Source organism: Chiloscyllium punctatum, chromosome 37, assembly GCF_047496795.1.
Source record: "Chiloscyllium punctatum isolate Juve2018m chromosome 37, sChiPun1.3, whole genome shotgun sequence".
NCBI lineage: Eukaryota > Metazoa > Chordata > Chondrichthyes > Orectolobiformes > Hemiscylliidae > Chiloscyllium > Chiloscyllium punctatum.
The window spans coordinates 22581600-22593863 of NC_092775.1; the positions used below are offsets into that span (position 1 = coordinate 22581600).

The window sequence follows — 12264 nt, forward strand, 5'->3', positions numbered from 1 at the left end:
CTTTATAATGCAGCTGACCGTCAACTGAAAAGGGTTCCATTCCATCAATGTACAAGTGATGATTGGCACCATATCTTAAAGGTTTTCACCAGGCAACCTGGGAGTTGCTATGATGTCTATATCATTTCAAGAGCCAGATGCCTTGAAGATGGTTACTGTGTGACATGGGTTATTGTTTGCTACTATGGTTAATGACTTTAATTTCTTCATTCCTGAAGAAGGGCTCATGCCTGAAACGTCAATTCTCCTGCTCCTTGGATGCTGCCTGACCTGCTGCGCTTTTCCAGCAACACATTTTCAGCAGTTAATGACTTTAATACCCAACACTGGAATGAGACCAAGTGTGGATACAATATAACCCATTCTTCAAACACGGCAATTATGGAGTAGACAATAGACCTCTTGAAGATGAGGTTCTAAAGGTTGAATCAGCCTGCAGATCCTTGAAGTACGGTCCAGAGTGTACTGCATTGTCCATGCATGCTCTCCTCTACAGAACCTGAGCAGGCAAAGAGGATATGGGATTGATACTGGAGCTTGTCACCTGCAGCAGTGTTCTAAGGTGGAAGATGAGAACAGTGAGCAGATGAAGCATCATCTTCGGCATGACACAGTGTTCCAGCACCAAGCCAGACAAGACTTAATTGACAGCCAATTCCAATCACTATGAGTACAGTGATCACTCATTGATTGTAAATCTATTGTCGCTCAAAAGGTTAGCAGCCCCTGTTTATTCACCAAAGCAAATTCAGTCTTTAGAGTTTGTTTTTCTTTTGTTGTTTTTCTTGTTATTCAATTAAGTTAATACTTTCAATTGTTGGAAGGCTTTTCAACATGTGATGGTCTCATATAGAACAATGATGGAATGTTATGCTACATTGCGTAGTTCTCCCTTTGACAGGATTGTAAAATGGTGTGGTACTAAGTGTTGGCAGTCTATGTAGCCTGTATACTGTAATCACAAGCACAGTCAATCAGATGGGTGTTAATAAAAAGAGCAATACATGTACAAATGTGAACATCTATTTTTACTGAAGTGTCAGTCATGACTCCCCAGAAGCTGTTCATTCTCATTACCCTTCCTAATGTGTACAGTGAATGGGATATTTATAACTGGCAGTGATTTGCTTGGTGCAGAGTTTGGTTCTAAATAAGACACAGGTGTCCCAGAAGGTCTTGGTGTGGTGAGTACATCAGATGTTGGTTAGTGCCAGATGGTGCAAGAGTGATACGATAGAGGCCTGGTCCATACATAGCAAGGTCTAAGAATAACTTGAGCTGAAAAATGTGTTGCTGGAAAAGCGCAGCAACACATTTTTCAGCTCTGATCTCCAGCATCTGCAGTCCTCACTTTCTCCTAAGAATAACTTGAGAAACTCATCTTATCTCACAAAGAGAAAACCTCCAAAAAACTCCCCAAAATTGATGCTTGGTCAATTTTTGATAATGTTCAGTCCATCAGCTCTTTCCTCACATTGCCAGCCATGGTGCTTTTTGAACACTGGGCTTGTTAAGAACAAAGAACAAAACAGCACAGGAACATGCTCTTTGACAATCCAAGCCTGCCCTTCCATCCTAAAAGTGTCTTCACTTATAGGATCTATATCCCTCTATCCCCTTCCTATTCATGAATGGGTCAAGGTGTTTCTTGAATGCTGCTATTGTGTCTGCTTCTACCACCCCTTCTCTCAACATGTTCCAGGCACTCACCACCCTTTGTGTGAAAAATGTGCCTTGCACTGTTTTGTGAATTTTAGAAGAATTTTCAAAAGTATGCATAATTCCTGCTCTGAGTATTGATACAAAACATTCTCTGCATGAGTGCAGACTCCCATTCAAAATGTGAATGAGCCATTAAAAAGGTAATTTTATCATAAAATAAATAATAATTTTTAAGTACAACATTTATTTTCAATCAAAATATTTGTAGGTTGACAGGACTCTTTCTTTCAATTGGACTGTTTGAGTGGACAGAGTGTAGGTAATGTCGTCACTACATGTACACCTGGTATGGACAATCACAATCCCATTAGCTACACAGAACATCTTCTGTATCATCAGTTTTAATTATATAAAGAAAATAAATTTTGGATTACAGCAATACTATAACTTCTGCAAAATCTTTCCATTTTGGGATGATACTGTCTTGCTCTCTAGCAATTTTCTCAAATAAAAAGTACTCTGTGCTTATTTAAAGTAAAAACAATGTCCAAGTTGTCATAGGGTCATAGCGTTATAAAGATGTACAGCATGGAAACATACCTTTTGGTCCAACTTGTCCATGTCATCCAGCTAATCTAGTCCGATTTTCCAGCACTTGGCCCTAATCCCTCTAAACCCTTCCTATTCATACACCCATCCAGATGCCTTTCAAATGCTGTAATTGTACCAGCCTCCATCACTTCCTCTGGCAGCTCATTCCATACATTCATGAAAAGGTTGCCCTTTAGATCCCTTTTATATCTTTCCCCTCACATGCTGAACATATGCCCTCTCGTTCTGGACTCCCTGACCCCAGTAAAAGACTTTGTCTATTTATCCTATCCATGCCCCTCATGATTTATAAACCTCTATAAGGTCACACCTCAGTCTCCGATGCTCCAGGGAAAACAGCCCCAGCCTGTTCGGCCTCTCCCTATAGCTCAGATCCTCCAACCCTGGCAATATCCTTGTAAATTTTTTCTGAACCATTTCAAGTTTCACAACATCCTTCTGATAGCAAGGAGACCAGAATTGCATGCAGTATTCCAAAAGTGGCCCAACCACTAGTGGGCGGCACGGTGGCACAGTGGTTAGCACTGCTGCCTCACAGTGCCAGAGACCTGGGTTCAATTCCCGCCTCAGGCTACTGGCTATGTGGAGTTTGCACGTTCTCCCCGTGTCTGCGTGGGTTCCCTCCGGGTGCTCTGGTTTCTTCCCACAGTCCAAAGATGTGCAGGTCAGGTGGATTGGCCATGCTAAATTGCCCGTAGTGTTAGGCAAGGGGTAGATGTAGGGGTATGGGTGGGTTGCGCTTCGGCAGGGCGGTGTGGACTTGTTGGGCCGAAGGGCCTGTTTCCACACTGTAAGTGTGGACAGCCACAACCTGTCCTCCCAACTTCTATAAAGGAAAGCATACCAAATGCCTTCTTCACTATCCTATCTACCTGTGACTCCACTTCCAAGGAGCTATGAAGCTGCAGTCCAAGGTTTCTTTGTTCAGCAACACTCCCTAGGATCTTACCATTAAGTGTATAAGTCCTGCTTTTCCAAAATGCAGCACTTCACATTTATCTAACTTGAACTCCATCTGCCACTCCTCAGCCCAATGGCCCATCTGATCAAGATCCTGTTGTAATCTGAGGTAACCTTCTTTGCTGTCCACCATACCTTCAATTTTGGTGTCATCTGTAAACTTACTAACTATGCTTCCTATGTTCACATCCAAATTACTTATATAAATGACGAAAAGCAATGGGCCCAGCACCAATCCTTGTGGCACACCACTGGTCACAGGCCTCCAGTCTGAAAAGCAAACCCTCCACCACCATCTTCTGACTTCTACCTTTAAACCAGTTCTGTATCCAAATTCTGTTCTCCCTTAATTCCATGAGATCTAACCTTGCTTACCAATCTCACATGAGGAACCTTGTTGAACGCCTTACTGAAGTCCATATAGATCACATCTACCACTCTGCCCTCATCAATCCTCTATTACTTTTTCAGAAAACTCAATCAAGTTTGTGAGACATGATTCCCCACACACAAAGCCATGCTGACTATCCCTAATCAGTCCTTGCCTTTCCAAGTACACGTAAATCCTGTCCCTCGGGGGTTCCTCCAACAACTTGCCCACCATCGATGTCAAACTCAACAGTCTGTAGTTCCCTGGGTTGTCCTTACCACTTTCCTTAAATAGTGGCACCACATTATCCACCTTCCAGCCTTCTGGCACCTCATCTGTGATGATTGAAATATCTCAGCCAGGGATCCAGCAATCACCTCCCTAGCTTCTCACAGAGTTCTGGGGTACAACTGGTCAGGTCCTGGGGATTTATTCACTTTTATGCGTTTCAATACATCAGCACTTCCTCCTCTGTAATACAGGACATTTTTCAAGATGTTGCCATCTATTTCCCCACATTCTATAGCTTCCATGTTCTTCTCCACAGTAAACACTGATGCAAAATGCTTTTGTCCTGCCACATGCAATTCTGTTTACTGTGTTACACCATTTACTGTTATGTGGGTGATATTAATTTTACCCTGCTTTTTCAGTTTCAGAACTTTATGCTTATCATACATTTCACACAAACTTGGTATTACACGGACGTTTTCCTTCATTTTTCTCTTATGGAAATTATTTGAAATTTTAAGATGTAGAGGTTTGGAGCGCAGATGTCTCTTTCATGTTTGAGGATCGAACTTTTGGCCATTTTCAACTTTTGTTTTGTTTGGCTTTATTTCAATGTTAAGCATTGATGGCTGTTCTCTGCAGCTGCGTTTTTCACCCATTTACTTCTTTTAATCGGGGGCACAATTGATTTTCAAAATGAAGGTTTAACATTTTAAGTCCACTCGCTCCGCCCCGTCACAACCCGCAGCCAACTTTTACAAACTTGCTTAAAGGCCGTGTAATGAAAAATATTTGATGATCAAGTGACGCCAAGAAAGCAAATAACTCTATTTAAAGAAACAACAGGTGCGCGTCAGTATCCTCAATACTTTATTATGGAGAGAGATAATATTCATAAACTTCTTCAATTAAATATTGCTGTAAGTCTGAAATTTAAAATGCTATTTGCATTTTTAGCCTGGGATCGATGACGCCTGTTGTGTGGATGTTAGACTTGATGTAAGCAGTTGGGTGCACCCCTCTCCTGCGTCCCCTCCAGCCCCCGTGCGTATAGCACGGTTCAGTTATGACAAGGCAGTATAAATAGGCAATGAATGGAACTGGGATTAAAACATCGCACTCCAGAACAGCGACAACCTCGATTTAGCTGGTGAAAACCAATAGGGTAAGTTCTCCTGTGCCACCACGTTCAACATTATACGTGAAAAATCAAACTTTCTAAGCAAAGGTTTTCACAACCTTATGCAATTCCAAACTATTGCCTGGCAATGTTAACGTATTTTATGTTTCTTCGGTGCACCAGACAATGCTGGACAAAGCTTCCCTCCTGGTTTTCTACTGTCTGACTGTACACACGATGTGTTCACCGATATATCCAGCACGAAGGTGAGTTTGTCGATAGCATTGCACCTACGCAAGTGATTGTCACAGCTATGGCATTCTGTACAATTGTCCGCAGACAAAACAAAAAGGGCTCCTATTTCTCTTCGGATAATGTAAACATTTTAAGGAAATGCCCTCAATCTAAACCTAACTATATTTGATTGGAGCTAAATTTCTATAATATTTTGCATTTCAGATTGGAAATATAAACTTCTAATGTCAGTTACAAAAAGCAATAGAAGGTTCCTTCTCCAATAACGACATAAGTTTTGCCTTCTCATAGCATAAAGTTACTTTATATTGTAGCCTTCTTATGTTTTCTGGTTTTGATGTGACGCTTCCACAATCTGAAACAATGGAAGGTAAGTGAGTGTTGTCAATAATTATGTTTTCATGTGGAATAAAACTCTACCAGTCCGATTCATTCTCAACAGTAAATTGCAAGAATTCTGCAAAATGTGAGCAAGATTTTATAAGCAGGATAATATTTGTAAATGGTGAAATTAAAAAACGTGATATTCTGACAGGATAAAATCAACAATGAAGACTTTTCAAATCTTATATTTTAATTGATGAGAAAACAGATTTTCAATCCCTGCCACATTAAGACATGATTGATCACTTAAAGATGAATATGTAAATATTACATAATCGGTTGGTATATTTTGTCTGTTGGATTGTGGATTAATAATTTTCATGTAACTCATCAATGCCATGCTACATTGAAAAATAAAATGAGATCTTCTTTGGCTCTGGCTATAGATTTGAAAATAGCTCTACCCTGGGGGGAACGCTCAGCACTCCAGCAGAGCAGAGGGACATTGCCCAAGCTAGAAGGCTCTATGAGGACGATGAGTCTGCCCTGGACTCCACTGGAAAACGGCAAGTCCTTACACTGTCAGCTGAAAAGTTGCATTTAAATTATTTATATATACGCGTGTATTTAAAATCCATTCCACCTAGCTTTCCCATTCAACACTGTGCTTAATCAAACCATCAACATATTTATAAATGGGTTCACCTATCATTATATAGAGGAAGAATCTCTTTTCCCAACATAATATTCTACAAGTTTTGCCTTTTGTAATGTACCCAGTAATTTATTTTAGATAATGGACAAACTAAGCACTCGGCAATTTGGTATCTCCTAATTTCTACAGTCCAACTAATGGAATAACATCAGTGTTTATGTATCTCTGTAACAGAGACAGTATAAAGCATTGGGAATTCACGGGCAATTATAAGACTTGCTGGGTGAAAGACAAAAACCTATACTTCACTCCTGGCTTTGCATCTAAAATTCACTCAAACTTTTACTGTGAACTTTTCATTAACTCAGTTTTCCTTCCATCACACTTTGTGTTGATTGTCACGTTTATTTTGACACTATATATGCATTTGTTATATGACCTAACCTTAGATACAATGCTGATGTGTTCAGTTCCAGTTTGGTTATAAATGGGTAATGACTAATTATTTATTATGAAAAATGCATTAAATGTTACATAGGTTGTGGTCTGTTTGTTTGATGGAGTTTGCTTTCAAAAGAAATAACATGACCACTCTTTATAAGTTGATTCAATATAAAGTCATTTTAAGAATTTGTCCTGTTTGTTTATACATTCAGAACTGAAAGACATGCCGATGCAATATTCACCAACACCTACAGGAAGGTCTTGGGTCAGATGTCTGCAAGGAAGCTTCTTCAGACAATTATGGGCAAAAGGCTTGGGTAAGGGAACATATTTCTGACTGGTTTCAGTTTACTTTGTACTGTATCAGTTTAAATAGTTTTCTCTTACTTTTGAACAATGTGGTATTAATTTTCTTAAACTGTTGTACGTGAATAGCAGAGAGATGGCAGTCTAGTGATTGACCTACACCTGCCCCAATTCAATATTGGCGCAAGTGAATATTTGATGAAAAAGATCTATAATGTGAATCAGCACATTTAGTTTTGATATTGAGTATATATTATTACACCTACATAAATGTTAACTTAAAAACAAAACAAAAATGATGGGAACTCAGATATAGGTACCCAAAATGCATGGAATGCTCACATATCAAAAGGAAATTATATAAGAACACAGATGGAAACAGTAGAATATGCCATAGATAAATAAGTAACATTAAAAATGATAGAGATGGGACTGCTTGGGAATATGTAAGATAGGTTCACAGGTAATAACTTGAAATGTCAGAAACCTGGATTTTGTTCCAGTTTTTAGCAAGAGGATAAAAAGGTAGACGTTATTTCTACATGGTCAGAAAAGAGTAATAAGACATATGAGATAGAAAGGAAGGAGATAATTTACACCACAGACAATTTTAAAAGCAAATAGAACATCTGCTCCAGATGGATTATGACCACACATTCTCAAATGCTCAGGAAGAGACACTTATATTCAGAAAGAGAGGTAAAATAAATCTACAGATCTAAACACTAGTTATCAAAATATAAGTCGTGGGAAAGATATCAGAATTCTTTTTTGTAGGTGTTATAGATAACATTTAGAAATCAGAAAATACAATGAAGAATAGACAGCGGAGATTTTAAAAGGTAAGGTCATGTTTCATTGACTTTATTTGAGAAAGTAACAGAAAGTAGATCAAGATAATATAATGGAAGTGATCTACTTATTATTCAAAAGGCTCCCACAAATTGACACTTGACTAAGTTCAGTGCACAAGCACCACAATGAATAGCAAACTGGCTATAATTAGTAGAAAGCAGAGAGTAAGGGGTTAAAAGCAGAAGGAAAAGTGATGTTCAACAAGGATCATTACTCTAAATCATCATTCAGCATTGACATAAATGATTTGACTAGGAAATCAGAAGTACAAAATCAAAATTTGCAGCATTTGCCAAATTATGGAGGGGCTGTATTTACAGTTCAGTCTGAAAATGACAAAATATAAGATGATGTTAACAAATAAAGAGAAAATGGTTTGTGAATGGAAAGTTACAATGATAGAATCATAGAGTAGAATGGTGCAACACATCTGGAGGCCAACTCACTCAACACATCTCTGCAAGAGCACTCGAACTAGTCCTAATCCTCTGAATATTTCTTTTGTTTTCATGATTTGGAGATGCCAGTGTTGGACTGGGGTGTACAAAGTTAAAAATCTCACAACACCAGGTTATAGTCCAACAGGTTTAATTGGAAGCACACTAGCTTTTGGAGCGATGCTCCTTCATCAGGTGATTGTGGAGGGTTCAATCGTAACACAGAATTTATAGCAAATATTTGCAGTGTGATGTAACTGAAATTATACATTGAAAAATTGATTGTCTGTTAAGCCTTTCATCTGTTAGAATACAGTGATAGTTTCACTTCTTTGAATTGTAAATCACAAAACCCTTTTTTTAAAGTTGCATTCTCGGGTTAGCTGTTAACAATGGTGATAGCTAGACAATATGTTGAAGGTGTTAGCCCCCTGTGTTCTCTGTCTATGACCTGATGTTTAGATTGATTCTAATCTAAAAAGTGAGATAACAGAGTTTTACATAAATTCATGCAGTTTTTGAGCTCAAAGTTCTACATCTTTTGTTTTCACATGTTTGTCTGAGTTCCTTTTACAAAACAGATAATTGTAAGGGGCGCAACTTGGTAGGAGGAATACAAAAGCACATGGGCTTTGGAAAATAGCAAAGTATATTTGCGACATTTCTTCAGTCTTCAATATCCCCTCATTATATAGCATACTCATTTCAGGAAAGAAAATACCTTCCCTGTCAAAGTAATAACATCTGCTCTCAGTATTCATTTTTGTATTCCATCATATTTTCAGTGCAATGAGATTATTTGAATATATGCAGATCATTTTTTATGTGGAACAGCTGTTGCGTTGATATTAGTTGTAAAATGTTTGCATTACTCAGGATATTCAAATTTTACAAAAAGGTGTATAGTTTGATCCCCTCATGTCTGTGGATTCAAAAAAATGGAAATGAAAATTGTAGACAAAAGCCGACATGTCCTTCCCTGATAAAAGTCTGAGACCTGATCATTTACGTGTGATGAAAGTGAAGTAACATATGTTCCAAATACCATCTTCAAACCATCATAAATTTTTGTCTTTTTAAAATAGTGATAGCAGCCTTGAGGAAGAGCCTGAGCTCTTATCCAAGAGAAACTCTGACATCTTTACAGATACCTATGCTCGTTACCAGCGGCAGATGGCAATTAGAAAATACTTGGCTGAAATTCTGGGCAATCAAAGGTAAAATGAATAGGTCAAGTTCTTTGGCATTGATAAGCATCATCTTTCAATTCTAACACAATGTACACAGACTAATACCACGACATGAATATTACAGATTTTAATACATAAATAATGAGGAAGTCTTATAGAAAGAAGATGCAAATAAAAGTCATATAAGCTCTAATGTGGTCAAGCAGTAAAGTAACCATGCATTGTAAAACTGTCCCAGATTCAGTTCAAGATATTAGCTGCAATGGCAACTGGGATGGTACAATTTCTTCAGCATACTTAAAATAAGCAATCAGTCACAGTTCTTAACTCAGTGTGAAATTCACTGTCCCCTTTTCTGGATAGGTAAAAACTTTGCAGTCTTAATCTGGCAATAGAATTGGAATTTGTTAGATCCTCTCATTGATAAAAAGCTTACAAACCATCAATACCTGGGTTGGTTATAAAGTCATTAAATTTGGGTAATTAGTAGGCAGCACTGTTGCTCCTGTGTTAGGAGCTAAGAGTTGAATACAAAATCAAGACTTGCACTCTAGTGCACCACTGGAAGAGTGTTTACCACTGGAGGTATAACCTTTCAGATGAGCTGCTAAAGATTGACTAGCAGGTGGTTACTGTATATTTTCACACTGTACTCAAACCATTAACAAATCAAAAATGGCTGCAAGTTTATAATGTTACATGACACTATTGTTTATTAATAATGTGGGCAAAATAAGAAAAAACAAACATAAAAGTCAAAATTGGATATTTAATAATTGGTTTGGTGTAAAACCTTTTGTTATCTACTGCAGACGTGAAAATATAAATATAAGGCAGCTGCCTGAGGACTTTTCTGCAGCCCTGGAAGCATATTATGGAAGCAAATCCTCTAATGGTGCGTCTTTTTTGATTAATCTAACCTTCTTTTTCTCTTTAATTTCTTCACCTGCCTTCTTGAAAATAACAATACAGTGCAGTTTCAATGTTACAATCTCACTCACTGCTTTTTTTTTGTCATGGGTGACCTTAAACCATAACTGGCAAAAGTTTATTCAAATGAATGTTCTCATCCTAAATGACCAATGACCTATAGATAAAAGCATTCACCAGGATGATTAGTAGTGAGAAATAGGGACCCTTATTTTTCCTACTATTGAGTTTTGAAGTCAACATTGACAAATGAAACACCCATTGATGTCAAAACACAATAAGTTAATTTAGTATTGACTAATGATTCAGCCTGAACATTTTCTGGTGTGAATGGCTTACATTACATGGGTACAAATCCACTGAGTCAACAATTGTTAAATTTGATAAAACTGTGAATAGTAGGATGGTAGCTATTATACACACATTAAAAGATAAAATTGGCATAGTCTTACCAGATCATAGAGTTGCTCTCTAATAGAGAGACATGACTGGTGGTTTACTTGAGGGGCACCACATCTCAGGCAAGAGGTGAGGTTGAGGAGGACAGTCTCTCATGGTAACCTCAGCCAATTTGGGAAGTGAACCCAGACTGTTGGTGTCACTCTGCATTACTGACCAGCGATCCGAGCTAACTGACACCATATACTAAGTATGGTTGAGTTATAATGTTCACATTAATAATCCAATCCATTATCTGGGGTCCATTCAGCAAGAATTCAAACCTCTAACTAATTTCTCAAATAACTAACAATACACAGCAAATCAAGGTTGCAGTGCAGGGAAAAAAAAGGGGTTTCCTTGGTGTTGTAGATATTTTCTAATTACCAGTTCAGACACAGTTCTGGAACTGGTAGAACGTGAGCCTGGGGATCCTGGCTCAGAAGTGGGATCATTACCACTTCACAAGAACATTTTCTTGCAGTTATGTTGGCCTTATGATGGATTTGAATAATTGGAAAAAAAGATTGCCCTCTGTAACAGACCAAATGATCCAATAAACAGGTGCACAGTAATCCAGGATATTTAAGGATTGATCAACTAGTTTAGTTTATTATAATAATTTGGAGAGGCAGACCTGTCGTGGAGATGAGCATTCATACCACTTGATTTCAGAGTGTGGTCTTAACTGAACTAGCAATATGAATCTTCCCACTGATATGGACTGCTGAACTGTGCAGTTTCAGCTGCCCAATCTTCAGGAGTACTAATGTCAGGCTTCTGCATCCTTGGTCTTTGCTTTTTGAAAATCTGGGCCGAAATACTCTGGAATTAGGCAGTTGGTGTATCCCTGAAGTGGGACAGTACATACCCCATGTTAAAGAAATTAAATCCTATCTTTGTGGATTTCTTTGTAGTTCAATTGGGAAATGATTCAGTTTAGTAATATTTTTGTCAGACGCAAGCTAACCAAAACAAAAATGTTCACCTTAAATTTTGTACAAATACACTGCTCGTGGAATTAAAATGAAAGTAAATTATTTTTTTTTATTTACAGATAATTAATTGAAGCAGTGTAAATTCCTCATCCCAATGGATCACACATTTTCTTTCAGATGGAAATTCTTCATTGAATTAGTTTGGATGTAAACATTATGAACTAGATTTATTGATACAGTTCACTGTAAACATTATTTTTATGGAAATTTGCAATGTGATATCATATTAAAGTTATATCTGCATGATTGGTGGCATAATATACTTCTCTTTAATCCATTCTTGTTTGTAATTAAATCCTGTTACAAGTATTCATGAAGAACAGTATTGTAACCCACATTGTTATTATCTTGATCTTTATATCTGTATTCAAAGCTTTCTTTCATAGTGTGTGCAAGGCAAAATCGTGACATTGAAAATTCTTAGCTGAAATGGTGTGTTCTCAAACTATGGGACAAAACATGCAATTCACTAATAAA

The 12264-nt window shown here is 37.7% G+C and overlaps 1 protein-coding gene across 1 annotated transcript; it reads left to right on the forward strand.

Moving 5' to 3' along the window:
- Nucleotides 1-4857: 4857 nt before the first annotated feature.
- On the forward strand, nt 4858-11965 carry LOC140463221 (glucagon family neuropeptides-like). Its single transcript, XM_072557010.1, has 7 exons — nt 4858-5000; nt 5139-5221; nt 5981-6100; nt 6846-6950; nt 9317-9448; nt 10234-10316; nt 11847-11965. The coding sequence occupies exons 2-7, from the start codon at nt 5142-5144 to the stop codon at nt 11852-11854; spliced, it is 528 nt and encodes a 175-aa protein (XP_072413111.1). The 5' UTR covers nt 4858-5000; nt 5139-5141; the 3' UTR covers nt 11855-11965.
- Nucleotides 11966-12264: the final 299 nt, after the last annotated feature.